The following is a 26946-nucleotide window of genomic DNA, read 5'->3' as shown; positions in this document are numbered from 1 at the left end:
TCCAGATGATAGGCACTTCACAGCATTGGAGAGAGGCTCATTTTATTGGTTTTTCCACCATCCAGTTTTATTGAATTTGCACATGGGCATTACTGTAACAAAAATATGAGCAGTTATGCATAGCTACAAATAAGACATGAGGTTGTCCTGCCAGGTGTTTAGCCCGTTTGCGAAATATTTTGGTAGGAAACATATGAACCACTATGCAATTATTGGCTTCATTTCAGTTTACATTTGCACAATTAGACTGTCAACATAGTCAAGTAACTGAATAGCACGTTAGCTTTTTCCAACTTCCTGCCACACAGTGCAGTCTGTCCGAAATCCACTGCAAAAAAATGGACATTTTTCAACATAGACAACACAAATATTGGACCGTAAAAAAATGGAAGGAGTTTTGCACACTTGTTGGACCACAGAGATTCACATTGGATGGAGTACAGGCTGACTCACATATATGTACACAGCTTTGTAGAAACAAGGTGTTGAATCAGTTATTTGAAAGAAAAGTTTAGTTAGGTAATTTTTACCATGTGAATTTCTTTTGATGCATTCCATCAAGAAAACATACTTATAAATAATGACAACACCCTGACCACAACTGACATTTTCTATCTCTTTTTGTGCTAATTACACATTTGAAAACCCCAGTAATGCCTTAAAATGTTAATTTCAGTATTTTAATATAAATGTAAATGTTAAGCTGTAACTGTCTGGGAGCTGTAGTTATACTTAGAAAATATTTAGAACTTATGAACTTGTCATTATCAAAGTCAGGAGTTTATTACCTTTCCAAAGTGAGAATTAAAGCGGCAGTGTGATTTCAGTGCAGATTACATAAAAACTACCTAGCTAAATTTCATGAAACTTAGCAGAGAAGTGGAGCATAGGCAAAGGTAGAACCCATAAAATTTATTTCAGGATTACTTAAAATAAAACTGGCCGATAGGGCTCTAGTTGTGGGGGAATACTGTGCTGTTCTAGTATTAAACTGTTGTGATATTTTGTTTCCTTGTACCTGGAATTGCAGTAGAAAGACAAGTGCGCTGGCTTTGCATAGGGAGTTCTTCAGAGTCATTAGCCTGTTGCGCAGTGAGGGAGAGAGGAGAAACAGCCATCTGCAACATCGCTGAGGCAGATGAGAAAGCCTTTGGATTGCTGTGGCTCAAGAGAGTCTTTGTTGAGACTGCTGTCTAATAAAAAGACTGCACTGCGGTAATGATACTAAAGGAAGGGTGTGTGCTACTAAATAATGAAGTGACTGCAGTGTACTAAATGTAACAATGCATGTAGGGGGTACGATATTATGATGAAGTGACTTCAATAATTAGTGTATGTTGTGCACAGTGTCGTGAATGCAGTGTCTTGTGGTGGCTGAACAGATAGATGGGACTTAGTTGCTGTTATTCTGGTATGTGTAGCACTGCTCTCACTCACAGTCCTCACTGTTGTAATTCACAGTGTCTCTCACTTTCTACCTTCATTTCTTTTTCCCCTCTGTTCTTCCCCTTTACCTAATGGTTTGCTCTCATTCTTTTCTCCTTCTTTCACACTCTGACTATCTTGTCCTTCTCATTACTAGATACTGTGACAGCTGAGCAGCTTATCATTTTCTGTACATTCATTTTCAATCATCAAGTCTAAAATCCCCCCAGGAAACTGTCAGTACGTATTGTCACTATATATGGTGCACATAGGGTTTTGTTGGTTGTGTCTGTATCTATGCATTTCAGCTTGCATTCATGCATTTGTGCGTATATTAGGATGGGTTATGAGGTTTAGACAGTAGCACAGGGCAATTTTCCTTAATGATATCATGTCTGGTGAGCAATTTTTAGAATTCGTGGTCATATGTCACATTATTTTACAACTTGCCCTTCCAGTTTTAGGTGATGCATAGAAAGGAATACAGTACAACCACAATTTTCCAGGTTTTGATCACCAACCCAGCGAAGGCGCATATTCTTTGTCTGACATACATTAAAATTAATGTCATTTATTTTTGCTAATGTGATCATTAATATCTGATTATTATGAATATCCTCTCAATACATATATAGTTTATAAACATAGCTTTTCTCCAAGGCAGGTGTCTATATTATTTGCATTCATTGCATGAGGAAAATTAAGATGACAATGGTAATAAAGTAATTCTGATTGGCCAATTATTTAGCTAATTATACTGATTAATTGCTCAGATTATACAAACTACTTAAAACAGTTCCTGGCTATAAACATATTTCATCAGAAAAACCCTTGATGTTGCACAAATCTTGCAATCTCTCAACAAACATATGCTTATGTGATGTAAATTCATAAAGACCTGTATGTACATAGTCATACCTGCAACTCTGCTGTTCTGATTGCCTTAATTTGTTTTTTTTTTCTGTGATAGAAATGTTTTGGTGTTCTACAATGTTAAAGTTTGTGTGTTATGTTCACTTTGTAAGCCAAACAGCGAGCATGGTAGGGTATATTTGAAGATGAAGAAAACCTTAGAACCTGTAGTATTTCTGTTCAGCAGATGCAGCAATTAACACCAGCCCACTTTGGTAAATATTAACATGGCAAACCGTATCTGATAATCCAGTAAAGGCTTGATTTAATAAGAGCTTGAGCAGCAACGACGATGCCACTCTTAAATAGAAAACTGCAGCTTGCAAAATGGTCTGGCGAGGTGAAATGTAAAGAGGTTGCGGTAGGAGGAGAGATAAACAGAAAGATGACAGGGTAGGAGTGGCTGAGTCAGACGAAAAGTGAGGAGATAGAAGACGGATTTGGGGGGAAAGAAGTAAGAGCAGGGTGGGAAAAAAACAGTGATGATGGGATGTCATATGAGAGGGTGAGAAAGAGACCTGCCAGGCGTTTGGTTCATTTGATGTTTGAGCATGCCAACACATCCAGAAATGTCAGATTATGGAAGCTGTTGAGAAGTGTGTAGGAGCTTTTAACAGCAGCTTGCATTTATGTACACACACACAGATGGGCACATATAAGCTCAGCTGTAATGTAGTTCCTTCCACTTTCTTTTTTACAAGAAGTTCTTGTTCCCCGATTCTCTCATCTAATCCTCCTCCTTTGTGCTCCTTCTTTTATTGTTTCAGTTATTTGATATCAGATTAGAGAAGGTACCACTGGTAAGGTGGTTTTGTAGTACAGTAAGTTTGCACAGCGGTATTCACTTTCTTTCTCTAGGATGTTTCATTGTAGCAGATGCTTGCCAATTTGCTAAAAAAAAAACAAAAAAAATGCTTCATCCTGTGTATCACAGTTTCATCATTTTCTGACTTACTGTTATTCACTCAGTCTCTGGTGAGACATTTGACAAGCTTCTGCCTAACAGATGCAAGGCACATTTACCATGAGTAAATTATGAGTAAATTTAAGCTGTCCGTCTTGAATTTGCATCCATTCACTGTGATTGGTTGTCAGTGTAGCCCTGCTTAGAGCTGACAGTTAAAGCTGAGGAGGTTAGGATATACTGTGAGGCTAGACAGGATGTAGGTTCTGCCTTCTGGGCCTTTCCACTTGTTTCTTCAAAATCAGAGAAATTTGAAAATCATTGTTGAGTATGTATTTGTTAATTTCTTTAGCCTCATATTTTTTGGTTTATTTTCTCTTAACCTATTATATGGTTATTGGCACACACCCACATACACACTGAAACAATAAACCAAAACAGAGGTAGTCTTTCCAAATGACAGTGCAAAATACACAGTAAAGTCTGATTTAAAAAGTTGACAGGAATAGTTTCTTTACAAATGTCATAATCGATCGAAAATACAGGCAACTCAACACAACTGAAACACATTTTACTGAGGCCATAAACTTATTCATGTAAGCTGTTTTCCTAGAGCTTTTCTTTTTTCTTTTTATGCCCTGACCAGGCATCCACTTTCCTTCAAACAAGACAATTGAGACAAATGAGACGATTACTTGCAGGCGAGGATGCTGTCATTTTTATGCTGCCCCTCCTGCCTCAGAGTGACTGTGGCGGCAGTTTGCTTGTGGCCTGTGACATCTGCCTGGACATGCTTCAGGGCTTTTGTTTCTGGTTCTGCCACAGAGCTGTGGTTTGAGGCTCTATCCAGGCCTTAACCAGCAATGTCAGCTTGGAGGTGGTGTCACCAAGTGGCTTAAAGAAATTAACAAGCAGTGATTTCTTGCAAGACATTTAGTTAAATGAAATGAAATGCATTCAAATGAACTAACACAAAACCACAATGGAGTGTGGAAATCGGCAATATCAGCACTACAGTTGCAGGTGGATGTGTGTTATGGGTGCTGGTTGATGGTTGATACCAGGTAGACAGAAGACAGACAGACTCCTCTTCTCATTTGCGATTCTTTTTCTTGACTCTGCTTCTGAGTGCCTCCCACCTGAGATGTGAATGGAGGAGGCAAGAAAGAAAGAGCAGTATGGCAATGGGCATTTCACTAAATGAGACATCCTTGCTTTCAGCCATTGTTTTGAAGCAACGTCAATTGAATATGACATGTGGTACAGCTGCATCATCTGTCCAATATTTTCTTATAACCCACCACTGCATTTCATGATCACTGTCAGATGAGCACAGCAGTGTTCAAGACAGCTTTCAGCATATGTTGTATACACATTTTTGTCAGCTGCTCTCCCACAGCTTTGTGCCATACCCCTTTTTTGTATGCCACAAGTGTAGAAACGACTTCCACAAAGGATACAGCAAGAATACGCCTGTGCATCTCATAGCTCGTCCAGCAAGCCTCCTCTCTCCTACCTCCATCTATCCTCGAGATGCATTGTAGGAATAGAGACATCATTCAAGATTGCATGCTAAGATGCATTTCTGGGTCACAGGCAGGAGGAAGAAGGGACTAGGTGGCTCGAAATAGAGAAATGGGAGGAACCTAGAGTGAACACGTCGGCTTTTACTGCATCGAAGGCCCAGGTGAGCTGCATTAGCCAATGACCCTGCTAAGTCAGGCTAGAACTGACTTGACATCTGGAAAAAACCTGGCATAAGTCACAACAGTACAAGGCATGAAAAAGGCATATCTGCAAAAATACCAACCACTGTTTTGGATACTACCACTAATATCACAGCACTTATTCTAATATCATTACTTCCAGTCGCCCCCACCCATCTTCGCAGGTCTGATCTCCCCTCCTAGCAATCTTTAATGAATGAGCAAATATAGGGAAAGGAAACTACTAGTCAAAAAATAAATCAATAAAATGCAGTTGAATTGGCACACATTGGTGCTTGTGACAAGATGAGGTTGTGTAGAACACCTAAACTTGCAAATCATTTGCTGAAACATAACAGTGATGAGTATTTCAGCAGGGAATGAAATTCAACCTCTCACCTCGAAGTACTAATCTAGTGAGGCACTCTCCACTCTCCTATTGATGGCTGCTTCACTGCAGGGAAAATACGTGAATCATAGATCAAACGGGTCACTAGTTTGAGGAGGCAGATTTTACTTGCCATCCGCACCTTCTAGAAGGTTTTCTTTAAACCTATTCTTCTCTCTTTGTTTGATAGCTCTCCCAATCCGCCTCTGTTCTGCAATCTTGCACATTTTCACCAGAAGTCTCTAGGTTTGTTTGTTCAAATTGTCCTTATTCAAAATGTCAGCCAGTGCATCTGTTCCTTCTTTGAACCAAATAATACAACGGCCATCTGTGGAACCCGTCCTGATGTTTGTTTTTAGCTCCATGTGCTTATTCCATCTGCACAAAATTTAGTTCTAAGATTTATAACTGTAAATGTAAAACATGAAGTGTTCCTAAAGGGGCTCTAAAAGTTTACATCCAACATTTCAGCTATGACCTCAGAATGAACCACGCATAGTGTGAGTGTGAAATCTGGCTGTGTTACTGCTTCTGTTTACTGCTTAAGTCCAGGATATAAGAAGCAATACAAGACAGAATGTATGATGTAAAATTTCATTAACCAAAAGTCCTTCGGGTCTTTTGACTTGCATGGTGTGGTCTCTGGATCAGGTTTGAGGCCGGTCAGTGCCTTGAGGTCTTTGTTGTGTTTCTCATGTCGTTGCTGATCAGTTTTAGCAGTGTGGCGTGGTGCATTGTCCTGCTAAATGAGGCCGCTGTTGACAGGTATTGCTGTTGACATGAGGGAATGTGCTTGGTTTACAGCCATATTTAAGTGGGTGGTACCTGGTAAGGTGACATACACATGCCAGGACCCAAGCTTTTCCAGCAAAACACTTCATTGTTACAAGATGATCAATGTTGTACATGTCACCTGTCAGTGGTTTTAATGTTGTGGCTCAATGTCGAAACATCACAATTTTGTCAGTGTCAACAAAAACTAAAAATGTACAAGCTTTGTAAAAGGAGAATTCACGGCAGAGTTGTTGTATTGGATTGCATTTGATTTCACAGTTGTTGTGAATTGGCCAGTGCCTGTATATATCATTACCAAGTCTTGCAATATGTTGCACTTTCTTACGACCTTAAGTATTTGTAGCTTAAGCAATGGCAGACTCAGACTGAGACCACTTTTTTTTCTTATATCCTTTACTAAGCTGAAGCTGGGTTGCTGATACCAGCAATTATGCAAACTAAGGATGAGTACTGTGCACTCTTTATTGGTCATGGCCAGGCACCCATACTAAACATAAACACATAAACACACAGAGCAAGTTCTCGTTGGCCAACCTTCAATTGTTGATGGTGTTGCCTCCAGCTATACTATGAGACCCCTGCCAATTTATTTGCATTAAATAGCCGTAACCTCTATTTTTCTCCACTCATTTGCATTGCTGTAGTGCATTCCTTTGCCCTTGCACTACCCCACAGAAATGAGTGGCAGTAGACCGCCCACAGCAAATAACCACTGTAACATTAATCTGACATGGAGGGATGTCATTGAGTGGCCACAGCCATGAAAGCAGGAGAAGAGCTACCCACTGGAAACCACTGACATGCTCAGCTTGAGCACAGCAACCTTAAGATCACACTGTGTTTGTGCGTGTGTGCATGTTCAAACACAGCATTATTCTTGCAGCTATTTGGAGATTGGGGAATGCTCTGCACTCTCTCTAGCATTATGGATTTATTTACACTGATTATAATGTTTAGTAGTTTTTGGCATTAAATCTTGCAGAGCTGAAATTATATTCAGCCTGGCCTCATAAACACACTGATATTGCATATTGAAGTCACTGAGCACCATAGTTGGGATGTTAATGACTTGTTTTGTTTACTATGATTTTCATCCCTATTCAGTTGCAATGAGAAACAACTGTGGCGAAACCCATGAAGTCAAGGTTATTACATTCCTTGACACACACCCGCACATTTCTGCATTCTTTTTTCTCTTGCCACCTGTGCATCAAGTTGACCAGACACAAGCACAGATGCAGTAAACGCACAGAAAGTGCCCGCTGTTACTTTGTGTAAGCAATTAAAGGACCAGTGTGAAAGATTCAGTGGCATTGTGAGGTTATAGATTGCAACCAGCTGAATAACCCTCTATGTCAAAGGGTGAAGGAGAATGTACAGTAGCCTTAACCTCAATGTAAAAACACAAAAGACCCTCTAGTGTGTGGTGTATCTGTTCTTGGCTACTGTGCAAACATGGCAACACAACATGGTGGCTCTGTGGTGGAGGATTCACATAAAGGCTCACTCTAAGCAGACGAAAAACATAATGACTCGTAATTACAGGTATTTATACAATAATGAAAAGGTGATTACGAATATTGCATTCCATTTATGCAAACTAATCCTCCTAAATCCTATAAACTGGTCCTTTGCTACTTTTTCTTGTGGCATTGTTGCTTCCAGTCACCCCCCAACAATCAAACATTTGGACACACTTTCTCATTCAGTGGTTTTTATTTAATTATTTTGTACATTGTAGATTAATACAGAAGACATCAAAACTATAAAAGAATGCATATGGAATGTGGAAAATATATTGACCCACTAATAACCAAATGTATATTTTAAAGGTTAAACTAACTGGTGTATGTTTATGACGGCCTTCCATTACGATACAATTTTAAGTGAATACTTTTTTCTTGATATAAGTAAGCCATTATGCCTGTCAGAAGTTTCTTGGATCTGGTTGGATCTTGTTGGATCTGGTTACAGATAGTAGGTGTGGGTGGATAATGGGGAAACTGGGGCTTCCATATCGATTCTGCAAGCTTTGATGCTGTTGCAGCTTAAAAGTCTGGATCTGTGGACACTATTTAAACGAGGATGCAAAGTAACTGACACGTTGGACTAAAATTCTCAAATATTTTTGAAACTAGAGCATGTTCAAAGGTTCAGTGTTGACTTCATGTTAAAATTTGTCCTTTTACCTCTGCTGTCATTTGTAATGCTTCTGTTGAATTGTTCAGTGTATTTACATCAATGACATGAAGACCACTTTGGGAGATCAACCTTTTCTTGGAAGACATTAAAATGCATAAAGCTTCAAGCATTCATTACTTCCACTACGGAGGTTATGAATGGCTATATTATTATTATTATTATTATTATTTATAATTATTAAGGACTATTGGCCTCTGTAGAATTGTGCCCTCACTGAGTGCCTCTCTAGTTTATCAAAATAGTCAAGCCAAACATACACATACGCTGTGACTGAAATTTATTTTAAAAATGTATTTGAAAAGATGACTGAATGCTTTAAACAATGCATTCAGTTGGTTGACACATGTAATCAATTGTCTCTGTCTTAAGGCAATGTCTTTGAATGGCTTTTGTGGCCTGTGTATGTTTAAAGCGAAAATTAAATTTCTAAGTCATGACAGTCATCTAATCTTCAACATTTCTGTTGGTAAAATGCCTCTCCTAGGGATTTTCACGACGAGAAAAAGCTTCTTATTTTGCTGTGTTATGATTTTGGAATTTATTTCCAAATAATGTTTTGTCATAAAGAATCTAAAATGTTTAGGTGTTTTGTTGATTTTTTTTCCTTAGCTTTACTTGTGTTAATGTTCACAATGAACATATGACTTTAATAATATTTGAATGACATATATACAATGTTTTCATTAGGATTACCACAGTTAAAGTCATAAGCCACATCTGGCGCATCACATTGTAACCAATGGCAATATCTTGGCCTTTGAAATAAACAACCACTTAATCTCAACACACACACAAAAGTATATCTCCAGTGGATTTGAGATTCAATGTGGTGCTCAGTCAAAACCATAGCAGATGACATGCCTCAGGGTTTATGCTTTGTCTTAAACCCTCATTTCCCATTATGCTTCTTGTTGGTTGCCATCTATTGTGTTCCTTAAGAAGTAAATAGGGGTCAAGAGGTTCTGTCAGCGAATGAACGCTCTCTAAATGTGCATTTGGAGGATTTTTAAATCACCGCAAAACTTAATTCCAACAAGTTAAAAGCAAAGCCCTCGTGGATGATTATGGTTACTAAGGTCAGTGAGACAGTGGGTCTCCATCTGTGACTGACTGAATATTATCTTAAATGTGTGTGTCTGAGTGTGTGCGTTATGTGCCGGCTGTGCAGAAAACCTCCTTAGTCATTTCTTTGTGACTCAGCCCGCTCCCATCTGACAGCTTAATATTAAAAAGCCTTCATCCTGCAGCAACACAGTCTGAGTTATGGCTTCTGGCATGATGTGTGTGTGTGTGTGTGTGTGTGATTGTGTGTGTTAAAACCTGCTTCGTCATGATGTTTTTGGCTTAGCGTGGATCATAATGAACAACGAATTTGAATACCTGTCATCCACAAATGAACTCTTCCCTGCATACTGTGTGGGTGAGCGGGTGGGCGGGTCTGAATGTATCTTTTATATGCTTGTGTTTTGCATTAGGGGGTGTGCATGTTTGCGTGTGCACATTTCATTGTACTCTTGTTTGTGTTTCACTGCACATTCTTTTTATTTATGAGTGTACAGATATATGTGTGTGTGTGTTTTGCATGTGACAAAAAACGAAGGAAACTTCTGTGGACAATAAACAATGGCCGTCAGCCCACTGATGACAAAACGGCTGAGGAAGCTTCCTACTGTAAACCTTCCATTCAACTTGATATGCAAATAGGCTACTAGCATTCAGCAACACCGGGTCCTTATAACTTTGTATCATCAGGCTCATACATATTCACTCACACAGAGCTGGGTAGTAAATCAACATAAATTCGATACTGTGACAAAGTTCAGGAGAATCTTGGATTTGGTTATTGTAATAACAAGATGTAGTATAGTAAAATCTAAGATTTATCTTTAACAGCGTGTTGCCTTTTCCACTTCTTTGTAGTCATAATCAAGAGTTAAGTCCTGCTTGATTTGTTTTTATGATATAGGTACAAGTGTTTTGTTCTGAATTACACATCTGTTGAATATGGAAGGCACGAAACAGCTATAACAGCTAATATATAGCATGGTGGCATATGCTGATAGTGCTAGAGCATGATTAGCAACTTTCTGAAGAAACTTACAAATTGTATAATTGCAACAGAAAGTCAACGTGAAGTTGATTTATTTATTTTAAAAAGACCAACAAAGACAGTTAACAGTGAACTCATGATCAAATGTTGGATCTGGATTACACAACGTCAGTCTGCCACATTTTGGCATCACATGGAACCCAGTGAATAATCAGAGTAGATATGTGCGTGAGAGGGAAGCAAATACACTTGAAGCATATGCTTAGGTTTGGATTGATATATGAAGAGTGCAAGTGAAACGTGTAACATACCAATGAGATCCAATAAACAGATGGAAGACATATTTAGAAGCTCTTTCAGAAAAATGTCACAGTTAAGCAATGCAGTGAAGTTACTTTCTAAATTCACACATTTAAAATATAAAAATTGCCAGTGTACATTTAATAGCTCTATGAGAGACTGTGCATATATCACATGATATTTATTAGGTGATGTCGATGTGGATTGTCAGTCATCCAGGTCATGGTAAGAGCTTCAGGACTTTTTCAGGTTCCTGAAGACGTTTCACCCTCATCCAAGAGGTTTCTTCAGTTCTAGGATTTAAGAAACCTCTTGGATGAGTGGTAAAAGATTTTGAAGAACCTAAAGGAGATGTCTAGTTGTTTTTTTTTTTTTTTTTTTTTTTTACTGAACCCCTTTGGAACATGTTTGTAACTTATCCTATCCAAAATTGTCTGCCTCATGAGTGCTTGGAATCCCCTCAACTGCAATTCTTAGCTTTGAAAAAGCAGCTTAAAAAAATAATTTTGCAAAGAACTTAATTTACTTGATGATCTGGAGGTTTGATCTTATCAGAAAAACTGTCAATGATCTCCCTGCTACATGGTAACATGGATTACAGTTCTTATTAAGATGTTTGCTTAAAAATTTTGATCCCTGCTGATTATTTTTATCCATATATGTTTAATCTCTTGGAGCATTTTATACTATATATTTAGTATATGTATGTGTATGTTATATATTACATACTGCATATACAGTACGTATCTATCTTTGTGTGACATATTCATATACAGCATTAAAGAGCACCCATGTATGTCCTTTTGTGTTAGGTGTTTGCAGACACACACATCCATCCACACAATTATATAGCCTTATGCATTTCTTTCCAGCTTGCTCTCTCTGTCTCTCTGGTCTTTAGTACATCCAAAGATTAAATGTTACACATGCATGCAGCTTTACACTGTTGTGCACTTTTCTAAGGACAGAGAGAAGCGCTGCATTTAAAAGGTCATCAGAATGGTAAAAGATCTTCAAATGACCCACCAGGTGGTGTTTCTTAACTCTGTGTCCTAGCTTTGCCAACATTTCAAGGCACCAGCACCTGAGAACACACACCTAAACCCATAAACTAGCTCAGCATGGGGCACATAGACACAAATGCACAATTCCAACACGGGCAGGTGCTGAGTTTGATAAAAAACAAACACATGAACACAGATGGCTTTTAGCAGCACAGTCTCTCAGAGAGCTGAAGCAATTGAGAAATCTTAATTAAAAGTAAACTTTGGGCAAGATTAGAAAGCTTACCCTCACTGTTAATGAGAGCATGCTGTTTATGAAATGTAAGCCTTCAAAAAAGACATTGGAATGCAAATGAGACCGTGTTTTAACAAGAACTTCACTACATGTTCCATATTTTTAGTTACACACTGAGCATGAGGAATTACTGCAGGCTTATTGCATTTTGACAATTTAGATATGTAAAATCCGTTGCACTTGGCCTAATTTATGCTCAATGGGACCTTTTCTGTAGCTGCCCCACATGGTAGACCTACCTGTGAAAGTAGTGATGAACACAGTCCTACACAACCTCCCAATTCATTGCCTTAAGGAAGGAAGCGTGCTTTGTGGAGACTTTACTAATACATGCTATATTGACAAAGGCAGCAGGGATTTTTGTTGTGTTGAAGTATTAAGCAAGGTTTTGAGATGCAATGTCTGTCTCAGACACTGCAAGAATATTCAGCAACCTTATTAGAAAAATAGGCAAGGCATTTGGATCTCAAGTAAAATATGTGAAACAGCAGGGAGGAGGAAACATTTTGATATGGATTCAGAAACAATAAATCTAAGAATATGTTGACAGGACTGCCTTTAAAGTTTTGCCTCAGATGAAGTCATGCATCTCAAGCTTGTAGCATTGTGTGGAGCCTAAGATTTCAGTATTCAGGAAGCACTATAAATACTGGAAAAGATGGCTTTCAAAGGAGGGCAAAACAGTGTACTTTATCTTGTAGTCACACAGATATATATGTCTGACAAACTTGGTTCAGTGAGGTCTAACCCAATGTCCCTGCCATAGGCAGACATCTCTACTGTAAGATCTCTCCTTTTCTTTCTGTTTCTCAAGATGCAAATATTCACCCTGACCTTCTCCTATTCTTTTCATATCTCTTTTCTTCTTTCCCTGCTTGTGGTTTCTTGCATGTGCTCTTGCTTTGTGTTTTTGTCTCTTTCTTTCAGGGATTCAATCTAAAGGAATTAATCTATTCTCACTTTATCTTGCTTTTTCTTCCACTTGCCTTTTCTACACATTGTCTTCACTCTCTTCGACTCCTACATGTTTCTACATAATGTCATCCCCTCTCTCTGCCCTTCAACTCCCCCATCCCACTTCCAACTCTCTCTCTCTCTCTCCTTCTCATTTCCTCCGTCTCTCCTTCACTCCTGCACACCAAGGTCTTAGACAGAGGAAATGAAAAGTGTATGTATTCTGTAGCCGCACGGTGTGCCAGCGGGAGGGAAAACTGCTGTTTTATGGTTTTATTTATGGATCTGTAGATTTCTGACGGTGTGCACATCACACACGGGGGCAGAGGGGGGAAATGAAGAGCAGCCTGATTTGAACTACTGCTAGTACCCCCAGTGGAACTGCAGACTAGCAAGGAGGTGGAGGAGTGCACACACTTTTTGGACCAAATATGTATTAACTACAACCTACTGTGTCGAGAAACACTCTCGCACATACGTATGCACACACACAGATTATGAAAATGTGAATACTCAAGTATTCATGCCAGGATATTAATTAGCACATGCACATTCACTCTATCAAGTTGTCTACTCAACCACTCCATCAAACTAAACACATGAACAATGCCTTATTCTCCTCAATCACCATCCTACATCAAAATATATAATTTGCTCTGCTGTCTGTTTGTCTCTCGACTGATTGCCACCGCATTCCCAGCAGAGATGAGTTTTCTTATCTGAAGGTCAACTTAAGCCAGAACAGTGTTTGTCACCTCACAGTCTTAAACCCAGCAGCATTTAATAGAAGCAGCTATCATTGCACAGCAGATGGTGCTAACACTGCTAGTGCACATCTTGGCTCATGTCATGGCCAATAAATAGCCTTAAATACAAGGAGAATGTCAGGTGGATAAAATGAATGATGCTGCTGCTGTATTGAAATCTCAGGCCGATGTAATATACGGTGCCTCATTTCTTGTGTAGCATAGAGCCATATTTTTCAGACCAGTGTTGTTTATTGATGGCATTAGCTTCTTACCACAATTAAATTTGGAAATCTTGTACATTTTTTGCAGGCTTTCTGGGGTTCAGTTGCATTTTTTTCTGAGTGGGATCATTGTCCACGCTCCAAAGGGTTTGAATCAATTGTACAAACAAAACTCTTAGAGGCTCTTGTGTATTTTTGTGTCTGAATGGTTCTTTCTCAGAAAATTCAGATCCAGATTCCCTGAGCTATGTTAGAGTAAGATACAATAATAATACCTTTGCCTCATCCATCTCCAAAATGTTAACAAATGTGAGCTTATTATATATTGACTTACTTGCAATTAGTATATGCCCCAAGTTTGTAGTTAGTCTTGGCCCCTTTAAAGATCCCTCCTAAAATGCTCACATTAAACAAGTATAGCTTTTGTAGTTATTTTTTGTGGTAGCATATATTGCTCTCAGCGTGGTGAGAGAACTTCAGTATTGTTCATAACACAATCACACATTAACTAATTTTTAGCACACAGAAAGTACAGTACTGTGGAAACTGGCTCTTATCCAGGTTGTTTTCTCCTGACTAGATCCTTACTTGTCTTGTATCCACTCTGAGATGTACGTCACTTTGGATAAAAGCATATGCTAAATGAAATTGTCAAATTGTAGAAACACGGTTGATAGAAAATTATTTTCTCTCCATGAAGCATAATGAAATATAGAAGCACTCTGCTCTGAAAGAGCGAAGGATCTGTTTTCCTGACTGGCAGAATTTAATTTGCCTGTTCATGACATGTTATGTCAAAGGGTCTGTATGCAACACTCCGACCAGCTGGAGGTCTCTAGAGCACCAGACCGAAGCAAACAAACTCGTTGGCCACCCTCTCTTAACAATCGTTGACAATTATAGAGGTTGTGTACACAAAGATCAACAAAAAATAATCCAGCCACAATGTATCATTGTAAAATACAGCATGTTGAATGACTTTAACAAGTTCAAATAACGTTATCTTCACTTGATCTTGCACTCTCTTCACTCGCGTCTAATCTGCTCCACTCCATCTGTGTCTGTTTTCACAAATAGGTCCATCTCTGGTTTGTTTATCAAGTCAAGTCATATTTACTTATAAAGTACTTTAAAACAACCAGAGTTGACCAAGATGCTGTACAGAAGAAAAAAACATGATCAGAAGATAAAAATAATAGAACTAAAAACAAAATACACCATACAACATAAACAATAAATAGACTAAACAGACTGGACTGCCCATCCCAGATACAATATACGTGCACATGGAAACAGCAGAGCTACGTTACGGGAAAAGCCAAAGAATAGAGGTGGGTTTTAAGAAAGATTTTGAAATTAGACAGTGAGGAGGCCTTTCTGATGTGCAGAGGCAGTTCATTCCAAAGTTTTGGAGCTGCAACAGAAAAAGCTCGATCCACTCTGAATTTCAGCCTAGTTTTGGGCACCCTGAGGAGCAGCTGGTCAGCTGACCTGAGAGATCGGCTAGGTGTATAGGGGTGTAGAAGCACAGAGAGGTATGGTGGGGCTAGACCATTTAGGGATTTAAAACAAATAAAAGAATTTTAAAATGAATTCTAAAATGGACGGGGAGCCAGTAGAGCTAGATTCGGTGAAATGTGCTCAAACTTTCTTGTGCCAGATAAAAGACGTACAGTGGCGTTTTCAACCAACTGGACACGAGTGATGGAGGACCCACTAACCTCCATATAAAGTGCATTAGAGTAAGGCGTGGATCACTGTTTCAAAGTGCTGTCTCTGAAGAAAAGGTTTTATTTTTGCCAGCTGCCTTAACTGGAAGAAGCTTGATTTCACCACAGCTGCAATCTGGCTGTCAAAATTAAGATCCGCGTCCACTTTTACCCGTAGATCACTAACAACAGGTTTGGCGTATTGTGCCAAGGAACCCAGATCAATCGAGGGGGGTCACAGAGGTGCCACCAAAGACCATCAATTCAGTCTTTTTCTCAATAAAATTTAGAAAGTTTGGAGACATCCAGGCCTTGAGGTCATCCAAGCAATTTAACAGTGACTTACGGTAGATGAATCAGCCTTTTTGAGGGGGACATAGATCTGGCTGTCATCAGCATAGCAGTGGAATGAAATGCCATGCTTCCTGAGAATGGAACCAAGCGGGAGAAGGTATAAAGAAAATAAAAGAGGGCCCAGCACCGAACCCTGTGGAACCCCACATAAGAGAGGAGGAGCAGTGGAGGACACAGAGTCACCAAGGCTAACACAGATGTCCGATGTGACAAGTAGGACTTGAACTATTTCAGAGCCGTGCCATTGATGCCCACCCACTGCTCCAGACGAGCAACCAGGATGTCATGGTCCACTGTATTAAATGCCACAGTTAGATCTACGAGCACAAGGATTACACAATGACCAGAGTCAGTAGTCAGTAAAAACTCTTAAAAGGGCCAGCTCTGTGCTATGCAATCTTTTAAAACCAGATTGGAAAGTCTCAAGAACATTTAAAAAGTCTATGAGCTGAGAGTAAACAATCTTCTCTATGATTTTGGAGAGGAAGGACAATTTAGTAATGGGCTTAAAATTGGCAACAACAGCAACAACAACAGTCCAGGTTTTTTAATCAGGGGTTGTAAAACTGCATGTTTAAAATTTACAGGGACCACACCAGAGGACAGACTGCTGTTAATGATGCTGTGTAAATCTGGCCCAACAGTGGGGAAAACCTCCTTAAAGAGTCAAGAAGGAACAGGGTCAGTGGGTGAACCTGATGGCTTTAAATGACCCACGGTCTCCTGCACAAAAGGCAGGGTCACAGGCTCAAATGAGTCAAAAACGACAGAACAGGGAGCAGACACAGAGAGGTCATAAGTAGGAGGTGAAATAAGTGCTCTGGTAGAAGTGACTTTAGCAGCGACAAAGTCACTTGTAAACTGACGACCAGAACATTCAATTCAGATTTCAACACAGAAAAAAATGTGACTTCATTCTCTGCTAAGAATGCCATTACTCCACTGTATCTTTACATAACAGGTAGTTGTTTGGTGCTATATTTTTGCTTCTTTCAGTACATTTAGATAATATGGGAAGAGGAGATCTGTTTGTTTGTTATTGTTATTTTAAAGGTGTGATGTGTTGCCTTTTCCTGTCAATGAACAATTTCATCCTTCATTATGAGCAATTAGTAGAATTAGCATGAATAAACAAATCAGTATTGACAAGATGAGAAGCATTTAGTCACTGTCATACTGATCAGTCTCTTCGTGGCTCAAAATGATAACAGTGTTTTCTTTTCAGCTCAGAATCACAGTGGGAGTATCATGAAAGAGAGATTCCCAGATTAGTATAAGCTTTTATTTTTATGGGGAAAAAACTTTTTTCTTATTATTTTTAGAACATGAAGGTAGCTTTTGATACAGATCAGTTGTCCTGACTTTTGCACTGTCTGTGATTACTCCGCATCACAAACACTTTGTTTGTCATATTTCTGTCTTTAAAAATGCTTCATGCAGCACCTTTAACACCACTTTCAAGAGCCTGTTTACAAAAACAGCTATGAAGAGGTGAAAATAAAGCAGCAACAGTCTACTCTCTCTCTCTCTCAAAAATGGCCCCAAACACCCATAATTCCCCTCTCTACCTGTCCACTGCAGTGTGAGTGTCTGCGAGTCTCTCCTCTCCTCGCCCACCCTCTCTCCTGGGTAATTTGTTGTGTAAATACGGTCTACTTACAGCTGACGGGCCCTTTCGGCTGTGGCGCTGGAAATGCAATTACAGGCAGCAAACATCTCCATTGTTATCACTGGAGGGTGCGACGCTCATTTCGGTCCCCTCTGCAATGGGGGCTGTTATTGATCGGTATCAGCTTTGAAGAGGGGATTACTAATGAAGCCATCTGAAAGCCTTTTGTGCTCGGTAAATTTTCCACGCACATACGTGTGTGTCCGTAAGGGCGTGTGCGCAGCTTCGTAAATGGATGTGCGTTTGAGAGACAGAGATAATGTGTGTTAGTAAATGTAGGTGCCACTCTGCCATCCTATTGAGAATGACTCCTAAAGCGTCCTTTAGTGGTGCTCTGGTGCCTCTGCTGGTAGTTCTGCTAATCACAACTGCAATCACTATTCACCCCTTCAAACATCCTCAATTTTTGCCATGCAGTCTCCTCTCTGATTGTAATACAATCACACTGTGTTGAGGTAGCAGTCTTTTGATAATTATAAAGCTGTGGAGATGTGACTGCCTGCTGGGGAACATAATGTTTGTGGCATGCTGGTGAATTGCCAACTTCTATTAAGCTAGTTGTAGCTATGCTTTATCATTACTTCTAAATTAGTGGGTTGTTCCATTAGTTTACTGCACAGCTGTAGGAAATCTATTTCAAACATGCAACAATTTTAAAGCCTCTGAAAACTGGTATTCAAAACTTCTATTTGAAAGATTGCATACATTGTAAATTGTTGATTAAATAAGCACAATGAGTTTAAAGTTTGGCCTCAGTTATTACTTATTAAAATGAATTACAGTTTTATTAAAGTATTGCTGAATTCTGCACAGACATGCATGACAGGACCCTTTTAATATCAAATATAGAACTCTGTAAAATTACAAAAAACTGTTCAACTTTTGTCAGACAATTGTGAGTTCATTTAGGAACACATTGCTCATGAAAAGCTGATTTGGGGCCTTTGAATTACACATTTTTATGGGAGTCCACAGAGAAAGCCCTTGTTTGTCTTATACAGGACATTTTAACCCTCCCAAAGAGACCTATAAAAGTACACATGCTCACTCACTTATAACACAAAATACAACAATAACTGCTTGACTTCTCTCTATTTTTCCAGCTCTTAGACATCCCCACGGCTCTGCTGCTAAGAACATGGTGGAAACACATTACCCCACTGAGAGAAAACTTCACGCTAGCACTTTAACACAGCCAGACGTTATTCTCATACACCCATGTCATAGTGGCTGTGGCTCTGTGCTCACTCAATTATTAAGTAAGCCTACTTCACATACAACTTATTTTCGTCCCCGAGTCAAACTGGTCTAATACCATGCTTGTTTGGCACTCTTTGAAGCAGAATAGGGCTTTTCTTTGTCCCTGTTTGATGTGCGTACAGGCGCCTCTGGACAAATGATTCGCTTCATTCTCCCGTCTTTGTTCTTTTATGTTCATTTTCGTCTTTGTGCGATGTGATTGCACCAAAACTATTCTTCGCATATTCATAAACCTATTATTTCCTCATGCTCTTAACATGTGTTATCGTTAAGAAGATGCCCTAATAATGCAATAGGTGTAGCGCTGATGTGTTAAATGAGCCTGTAGCACTAATTGGCCTCTTTAGTCTTGACCAGAGAAAAAAAATTACCTATAGAAAAGCTGTAAGACCTGGAATTCATGAGTAAAAGCAAAGAACTTTTTTCTGTTGTTGTTGTTTAGAAAAATGTCCAAAGCCTACAAAAAAAAAACTTGGCTTATATAAGATATTTCTCACTAATGATGCACCGTAGTTGTCTTGGCACCCAGTTCTCTAAGGCTAGAGGAAAATTAGCCCTTTAAATATTCCCAGACTTGCAGCTTAATGATTAACTTTGACTTTTGCTAAAATAATGCTTTTAAAATGTGCTTTAGTTTATGGAAAGTGACTGTACTCTGTATATACAGTGTAAAAACACAGCATGCTCATGTTTTTCAAAAGAATATTCTGCACAATGCTTTTACCCTTTGTCTTGCATGACTATGCACACAGGATTTCATATAATGTTAATGATGTCATTAATGATGTTGTGCTGTGGTTTTACATGTGTGCAGTAGCCTGTATAAGGATGTCCTCTTGGACTCTACCCACCTGTGTACAACAGCTCTTTCCTGCTTGTTGTGGCCTGTGGGAAATTATATCCTCACCAAGCATGTAATTAGGACCATCATACTAATACTGGCTTTCTTTTGCTCAGCAGCTTTATTTCTTGGTGGCATAAAAACATTCGTTTTGAGATTCTTCTCCACGGTGACATGTTTGCGTCACATAATCTCTTCAGTTTTGTCAGCTGCACATTCATGCTGCAAACCTGTACCAAAGATGTTCTGTTGGTTTCAGATCTGGTGATGGGGAGGACATTTTCCTTGTGGCATGTTAGAGGTAGCCATTAGACAATGCTTAAACTATGGCCATAAAGGGATGCATGTAGTTAGCAGGAACACTCAGGCTAAGGTATTGGAATGATGATTGTTTGGTATTGAGGTGACAAGAAAACATTCCCAGGATTGTTGACATAAGGCATGTTGGATCTATGGATTCATACTGTCCAGATTCATCAGACTAGATTGTATTTTTCAGTCTTCATCTGTCCAGTTTTAGTAATATGTGTCCACCATAGCCTCGGATTTCTGTTAACTGACAGAAGTGGAACCCAACGTTGTCTTGTGCTGTTTCAGCCCCTCTGTCTCAAGGTTGCATGTACTGTGCATTGAAACTATTTCCTGCTTACCTCAGTTGTAAACAAGTTATTTTTGAGTTACCTCCAAACAGTCTGGCTATTCACCTCTGACCATTCCCATCAACAAGAGTATTCCCTTTTGCAAGAACTGCTGTTCACTGGATGTTTTGTTGATTTTCACACATTCTGAGAAGTCTTAGTGGAGATCAGCAGTAATCTAACAAGCTAAACTCACTCCAGAGTTACTGAGTTCACATTTTTTTTCCTTATTCGGATGTTTGCTGTGAATATAAGTGAATGACATGGATCTGCATGATTTGATGCATTACACTGCTGCGTGTTTCTAGTAAGTGGATGGAGACTATCAATGAAATCTCTCTTTTTTAAAATTGCCATTATATCTTTCTTTATGCCAGAGGACATTTACTTTGCTACTTTAACTCAAATTACATGGGTTGGAATTAGGGATGACCGATATTGACTTTTTTGCTAAAAACCGATATGCCGATATTGTCCAACTCTCAATTTCCGATTCCCATATCAACTGAAAATGATACTGATATATGTGGGCTTGGAAATAATTCCAAACCACAGACATATAGTTAGTCAGGCACAGCAACGTTGTTACTGCAGCCAGACTTGTTTACACGCTTCACGACGCAGTTTGATGATGTGATCATTTGCGCGTCAGTTAATGCCAGTGAAAACCAGTTATTATTTTATCGGTTTTCATGATAGGCAAAAAAAAAACAAAAAAAAACAATAACGATATTGACCGATATTACATTCTTATGCCAATATCAGGTCGATAATATCTGTGGGCCGATATTATCGGACATCCCTAGTTGTTATGGTTAATCCTGTTGAGACCCTGGAAGGTCATTTAGATTTTAACTGCAGAGCAACAACCATCTCTAGAAGTATCTTCACAAGTGTGACCCTGAATACACTCAGTGTCATCTTTGCTGATGTAAAATGTGTGAAAATGAAAACTGGTGCTTTTGAGTGTCATTGGTCAAGGCAGTGTTTTCAAAAGAGCAGATAATGTTGTTTCCATGCCAAAATAGAGCTGTAAATGGGCCAGAGATGATTGACAAGTAGAAACAAAACTTCCCCTGGTCCCCCAATCCCAGCTGTTGTTTGTGACACTCAGAGCACTTATCCCCCAACTCACTTTCAAACACTGCTCATGGCCCAGTGACACCAGGCTGGCAAACCAGAAGATCAAGATGGCTTAAAAAAAAAAAAAAAAAAAAAAAAAAAAAAGTCAATGGGAGTTAGCGTGCTTTAGAGAGTATAAAGAGAAAAAAGCCACTGAGTCTTGGTTTATCTTGGTGAAACCTTCCAAGAAAACATGCCTCGAATCTGAATCAAAAGCCACAGCATTTTTTTTCCTCTGGCATGAACACAGCTGAGGCAGACTTTTGCAGATTTGCTGACCTGTAGTGTCAGAAATTCATTTCCTATTTAACTCGCTGTAGATGCTAAGAACATAGTGACAGGTAAAAGTGAAGAAATAAGAGAAAGCCGCAGGTGTAAACCTTCTATGGTGAGTTTGCCCTTTTCATATTAAACACAATCCAACAGCTCTATTCTCAAGGTGCTTGTCAGCTCTGGCTGTTCAGGGCTAATGCAGCATAAATAAATGTAGGTGGTAATGGGAAAAGTGACGTGCAGATTCACATTTTTGCCTTTTTGGCCTGTGGAAACATGGTTATTTCCTTAGGAATTCATCATTTTGCATGACTGAAGATTGACATGAACTCTGTACAGATGAGTTAAATGCATCAGTCTGTGGTGTGTATCTATTAGAAAGCTCTGTAGTCCTCCTAACAGTATGATTTAACAATACATTTGATACTCAAGTTGCTTGGTAAGTTTTTGGTCATTAGATTCTTTTTATTCACGGAGACTTACACTAGTAGAATTTAATGTACCTTAATATTAGGTTATGTTTCAGTAAAAATAAAAATAAACTTTAAAAGCATTTTAAAAATTATGTTATTAATTGCTTCACATGGGGCAGCAAATTTAAATAGACAAATAATGAACAAATTATACTTTTAAACACTGAACCAAAAGGCAAACATAGTTCAGAAGAGATTTAAAACTGACTCAGCCAATCTGATTTCCCCAGGCAAGCTGTTCCAAAGCCTTGGGCTCTGACCACAAACCCTCGGTGTCCTTTTCAGCCAGGCCTCCGGAACCAATACAAGACTTCTGCCTGGGAATCTCAAATGATGTAGTGCCTTGCACAGTACGAAGATTTGAGAAATATATGTAGCTGAAAAATAGCAGAGAGTGAGGGCACAAGCAGGCTTAAAAATCATGCATACAATCTCAAAAACAGCAGCGACCACCGCTCTCGATTCTCTACAGCTGTGATTCCTCACAACGGGCTCAGTATGTTCCAATATTGAACCAGCAGATGGCAGCATTCTCTTGCAATGTGCCAGGATGCTGCAGTTTCCTAGTTTGACCACTTGAGAACAGTGTTGGCCTGGTGTCCTTACAGGTTTGGCTGAATCATTTCAGTCAAATAAATTTTAGTTAAACTTCCTATTGGGGGGAAAAAAGAAAGAAAAGAACAGAGTCTTGAAATGGGACATATTAAGTGAGATATGTAATTTGTGGTATTTGTTTAGATGGATAGATAAACCTTTATTGATCCCACAGCGGGGAAATTTACTCTGTATGTTTCAGAATGCATCTAAAATGCTATCAGATCTAAGTTCTTCATTTAAAATGTTCCTCTTCCTAAAGGCTGGCTCCTTGGATTGTTTACTCTCCTTCCCTCGCTGCTTGTCATTATAACAAATACCAAACAAAAGGCTTTATGTGACTCGTACACTTCAGTGGTCACCTTTCCTGTTAGTGGCAGCTGAAGGCTGCTCTGAGAGGATTTGTAAGCACTTCAGTAACCACAAAGTGAGATCTCATAGGACTTAGCATAATAGTCTTTGTGAATCTCTGTGGTTTTGGCTGTAAACCCTGTATGACCTCAGACTACTTTGATAGGTCCACAATGCTTTGCTCAAACACAATGCAAAGTCATGTGGACCACCTCGCCGTGGTTATCCGAGGACAGAAGCTGCTCCAGACCACAAGGCTCTGACACAGCTGCAGTATGGATAGTCAAACACTAGAGAAAAAAAAAAAATCAGTGTGCTTAATTATATTTGGTCAAAACCAAAAATCATGAAAAATTCGCCAAGATCATTAAAAAATACACGTAATTTCACTCAGTATGCCTTCATTTTTATTGTGTAATTCTTTTTTATGTGTGTCTCCTCTGTCCAGATAACCAGATCTTGCAGTTTGGGAAGCTGGTCAGCACCTCCAACACGTACGAGCCCACTGCACCAGGAAACCCCAGAAAGCCCATAACTGTGACCACGGACCAGCCTCTGCTTTGGAGCATGGGCATCCAAAAGGACGGGGAATGACACCGAAGAAAACCTCCCTCGTGATGAAAATGACAGGATAGAACATGTAACTACTTTTCTAGAGCTGAGCTACTGCAAAGTCACTACTTTTTCATGTTAGTTATAGCACGCTGTAGGAAAGGAAAAAGCTGAAAGCAGTCATATTATACGGGGCCAAAGTGTTCACTTAAGTGTTTTATGTGACAAAATAATGAAGAATTGTCATCTCAGGTGGAACAGGACCATACAAAACTGACAGAAGAGTGACCAATTTCTACTCTGTTTATCATAGAGGCCAAGGTTTTCTTGCCTTGATGCATCTTCATAATTTAGTTACATTTAAATAGAACCATTTTAAAGTTTAATCCTGCCTTACACAGTAAATTTATCCTCTACATGCATGCAGATATCTGCTTTGTATTGCAGCCCCCAGTATGTGCCTTTGACATCGTTTCACGCTAATCACTATGGAAAATACACAAAGCCTAATTTCAAAGTATTTGTGCCTTTTGATGAGTTTATTATTGCACTTCTGAAAAATATAAACTATTCTATGCATTTGTACTAACAGGAAGGGTATTTGATTAGACAGAAGAAATTAGCTGTTGGGTTTCCATTTGTTTTATTTACACATTGAAATATAAATGTTGAGCACAGAATGTAAAAATGACATCCCTTCAATCCCCAATTACACGTTGCACCACAGCGTCTTGTCCACAGATATTGCTTGACCAGGATTTATTTAACCACCACTGGAAGAAAAACAAAAAAGGCAGTGTTAGCAATGCAAGAAATCCAAATGCATTCATATTTTTTCTTTAACGTCCATTTTATATAATGACACAAATGACTACCGAAGAAAACCTCATTTGAAAATACAATGCCTGCATGTGTTGGCACCACTGCAAAGCATTGCATTATACCACCATCTGCACTTATAGATTAATTATGACAATCATGATCGCAGCCTAAATCATATGTTTGTCTGTTATCTTCTACTGTGCACAAAAATAAAATGACCAATGCTACCAGCAAGATGCTTTACCTCCTTGTGTTTTGTGTATTAACACTTACACTATGTCAGAATTGAAATAACTTAATACTGGGATGAGTTGGTATTTTATTATTATTTAATGAAAATGTAGACATATCTTAGAAATGTGATCCTTTTTTTCCATGTTACAATATCATTCAGACAGTCACTTTCTCAGTGGTCATGAAGTAATTCTTTAAATCAACAAATAATGAAAACTATAACCAACAACTGAAATTTACAGTAGTATGTAAAACATTAATGCCAAAGATTCAGGTATACAGTATATGGGATTTAAGGTTCAACAAATACTACAATTTTGGTTTCATGGAGCAGAATGTGTTCATGATAAAATGAAGACATTATTAGAGGCTGAAAGGAGCTTAATTATTATGTAAATTTGTTTTTTATAATAGAATAGCAAAACTTCTGTTTGTTTTTTTAAATATCAGTGTGAGATGCTAAATTAATGTCCCATGCTGTACCATATCCATCTGTGAATTTCTGAAGTCTACCAATTACATGACTTTAAATAGATAATGCTAGCTAAAAGCAGATTATCAACGTAAGTGTCTGGGCTAGCAATTTAATCAGCAATTCTAAACTCCCCTCAGTCTGAAGAGTAGCCACTGATATCAGTGAGACAATATGTGTCATTAGAGCAGTCCCACAGTTAAGATACAAACAATACAGAGGAAAGACAAACCCTCTGCTTCAATAACTTAGGAGTACTAAGAGAACGCTACTTTAAATGCAAATACTGTTTTAAATACCAGACATCATCAATATGGTATAATTTATCATGTAAATGCATTACTTACACAATGATGTTGTTGATAGGGATGTGGATGAGCTTGACGAAGAAACCAATGAAACCCATGATGGCAAACCCAATCGCTGTGGCCATGGCAATTTTCTGGAATTCTGAAGGTGGGAAGAAATAGTAATAAATGTCACAACTATTGCATTAAAATAGAATTAGCTGCATACAGAGAGATGCACTTTTAATTTCCTATGTGTCAGCAGACCAGCTCAGATTTGAAAACGGGTTGACGCTGGTCAGCAGTCACTGAAGCTAGGCAGAATAAAGAAAGCACATAAAAACCTACCTTTTCTGTCGGGTTTTGTACACCTCTTTACAAGCCTTATGGAGTCTTTGACGAACTGCCGGCTGGGCTCAACAAACTGCATTACCTGATCCATGGTGCTTAGCTGAGGACAGAAATAAAAACGAAGTCAGTATTAAAGCTTGGAGTAGTTTCAGTGCTGACGTTGACTTCAGCAAAGGGAGCTTTTTTGGCTACAACGTCTTTACAACCGTTAATATACCGCAGATATTCCCCATTTCCATCATATACTAACCAAAATATCAGAAGACATGTATGTCCATATCATTAAAAGACGTGTTTTGAAGTTTGTTACGTTTGTAAATCCTGAGCATTGCTAACGTTAGCATAAGACGAGCTAACTATCATGTCCACGTAACGTTATGCTACCTAGCCGCCAAACTAGTGAATAAAATTCATAGATTTAACACCACATAATGTGTTAAATACCACAACAAACTATAAAAGGAAAATACAAATACAAGGAATGGTTTTACGCTTACCTCTTCCGGACGATGTCTAGTGAGAAGACAGGCAAGCGGAGTGAGAGAGCCACGTAGCTTTAACACTGTACCGACAAAAAGAAGGGCTGACGTAGACTTTAGCGGCGCATGCGTACAACGTGTCTGTTTTTGTTATTGTCTACAGCGCCGAATGCAGGCTTGGAGGTTTCAATACAGCGAGAGGCCGCAGGGCAGGTTTGAGCAGCACAGTTTAACGCAATTTTAGTTTCTTCTTGCTTGATTTCAAGCTCGAGTTTGTTAGGATAAAAAAAATTTCATCCTTTATGTTTGAAAAAAAAAACATGAATTAATGAATGAACGAAAACGAAAAAAGGAAGCCACTTGAGCCACTATTATATTACAAATCAGGAAGGTTGCACAATCTTGATAATCTAATAGTCACAATAATCACAGACAGTAATTTGCTGATATCGCAGTATGTTGTTGTTTTTTAAAAATCTAGTGCAAAATCCATCAAAGTCCCTTTTGTCTTGATAATAGTAGTATTCAGTGCAAGTATAACAAATTTAATTTTCTGTCTA

At 38.8% G+C, this 26946-nt stretch overlaps 2 protein-coding genes across 6 annotated transcripts in view; one reads left to right on the top strand and one right to left on the bottom strand.

Moving 5' to 3' along the window:
* The window catches only part of tpk1 (thiamin pyrophosphokinase 1), a 77867-nt gene extending 53070 nt beyond the window's left edge, over positions 1–24797 (top strand). For all 5 annotated transcript variants that reach the window (XM_023266224.3, XM_035946428.2, XM_035946426.2 and 2 more), the window contains one exon: positions 23638–24797. In XM_023266224.3, coding sequence (XP_023121992.1) covers positions 23638–23783 — 146 coding nt within the window. In that variant the 3' untranslated portion in view covers positions 23784–24797. The remainder of the gene's footprint in view (positions 1–23637) is intronic.
* On the bottom strand, positions 24368–26543 carry sec61g (SEC61 translocon subunit gamma). Its single transcript, XM_023266225.3, has 4 exons — positions 26405–26543; positions 25905–26007; positions 25617–25719; positions 24368–24514 (listed from the first exon to the last, which is right to left on the bottom strand). The coding sequence occupies exons 2-4, from the start codon at positions 25996–25998 to the stop codon at positions 24505–24507; spliced, it is 207 nt and encodes a 68-aa protein (XP_023121993.1). The 5' UTR covers positions 25999–26007; positions 26405–26543; the 3' UTR covers positions 24368–24504.
* Positions 26544–26946: the final 403 nt, after the last annotated feature.

The sequence above is a fragment of the Amphiprion ocellaris genome, chromosome 22 (assembly GCF_022539595.1).
Source record: "Amphiprion ocellaris isolate individual 3 ecotype Okinawa chromosome 22, ASM2253959v1, whole genome shotgun sequence".
NCBI lineage: Eukaryota > Metazoa > Chordata > Actinopteri > Pomacentridae > Amphiprion > Amphiprion ocellaris.
The sequence above is the reverse complement of the archived record's forward strand: the minus strand, read 5'-3'. Positions and strand labels throughout refer to the sequence as shown.

Coding starts and splice junctions, on each gene's coding strand:
- sec61g (XM_023266225.3), bottom strand. CDS start 25,998: ATGGATCAGGTAATGCAGTTTGTTGAGCCCAGCCGGCAGTTCGTCAAA. Junction 25,720..25,904: donor TACAAAACCCGACAGAAAAG/GTAGGTTTTTAT, acceptor TCCCACCTTCAG/AATTCCAGAAAATTGCCATG.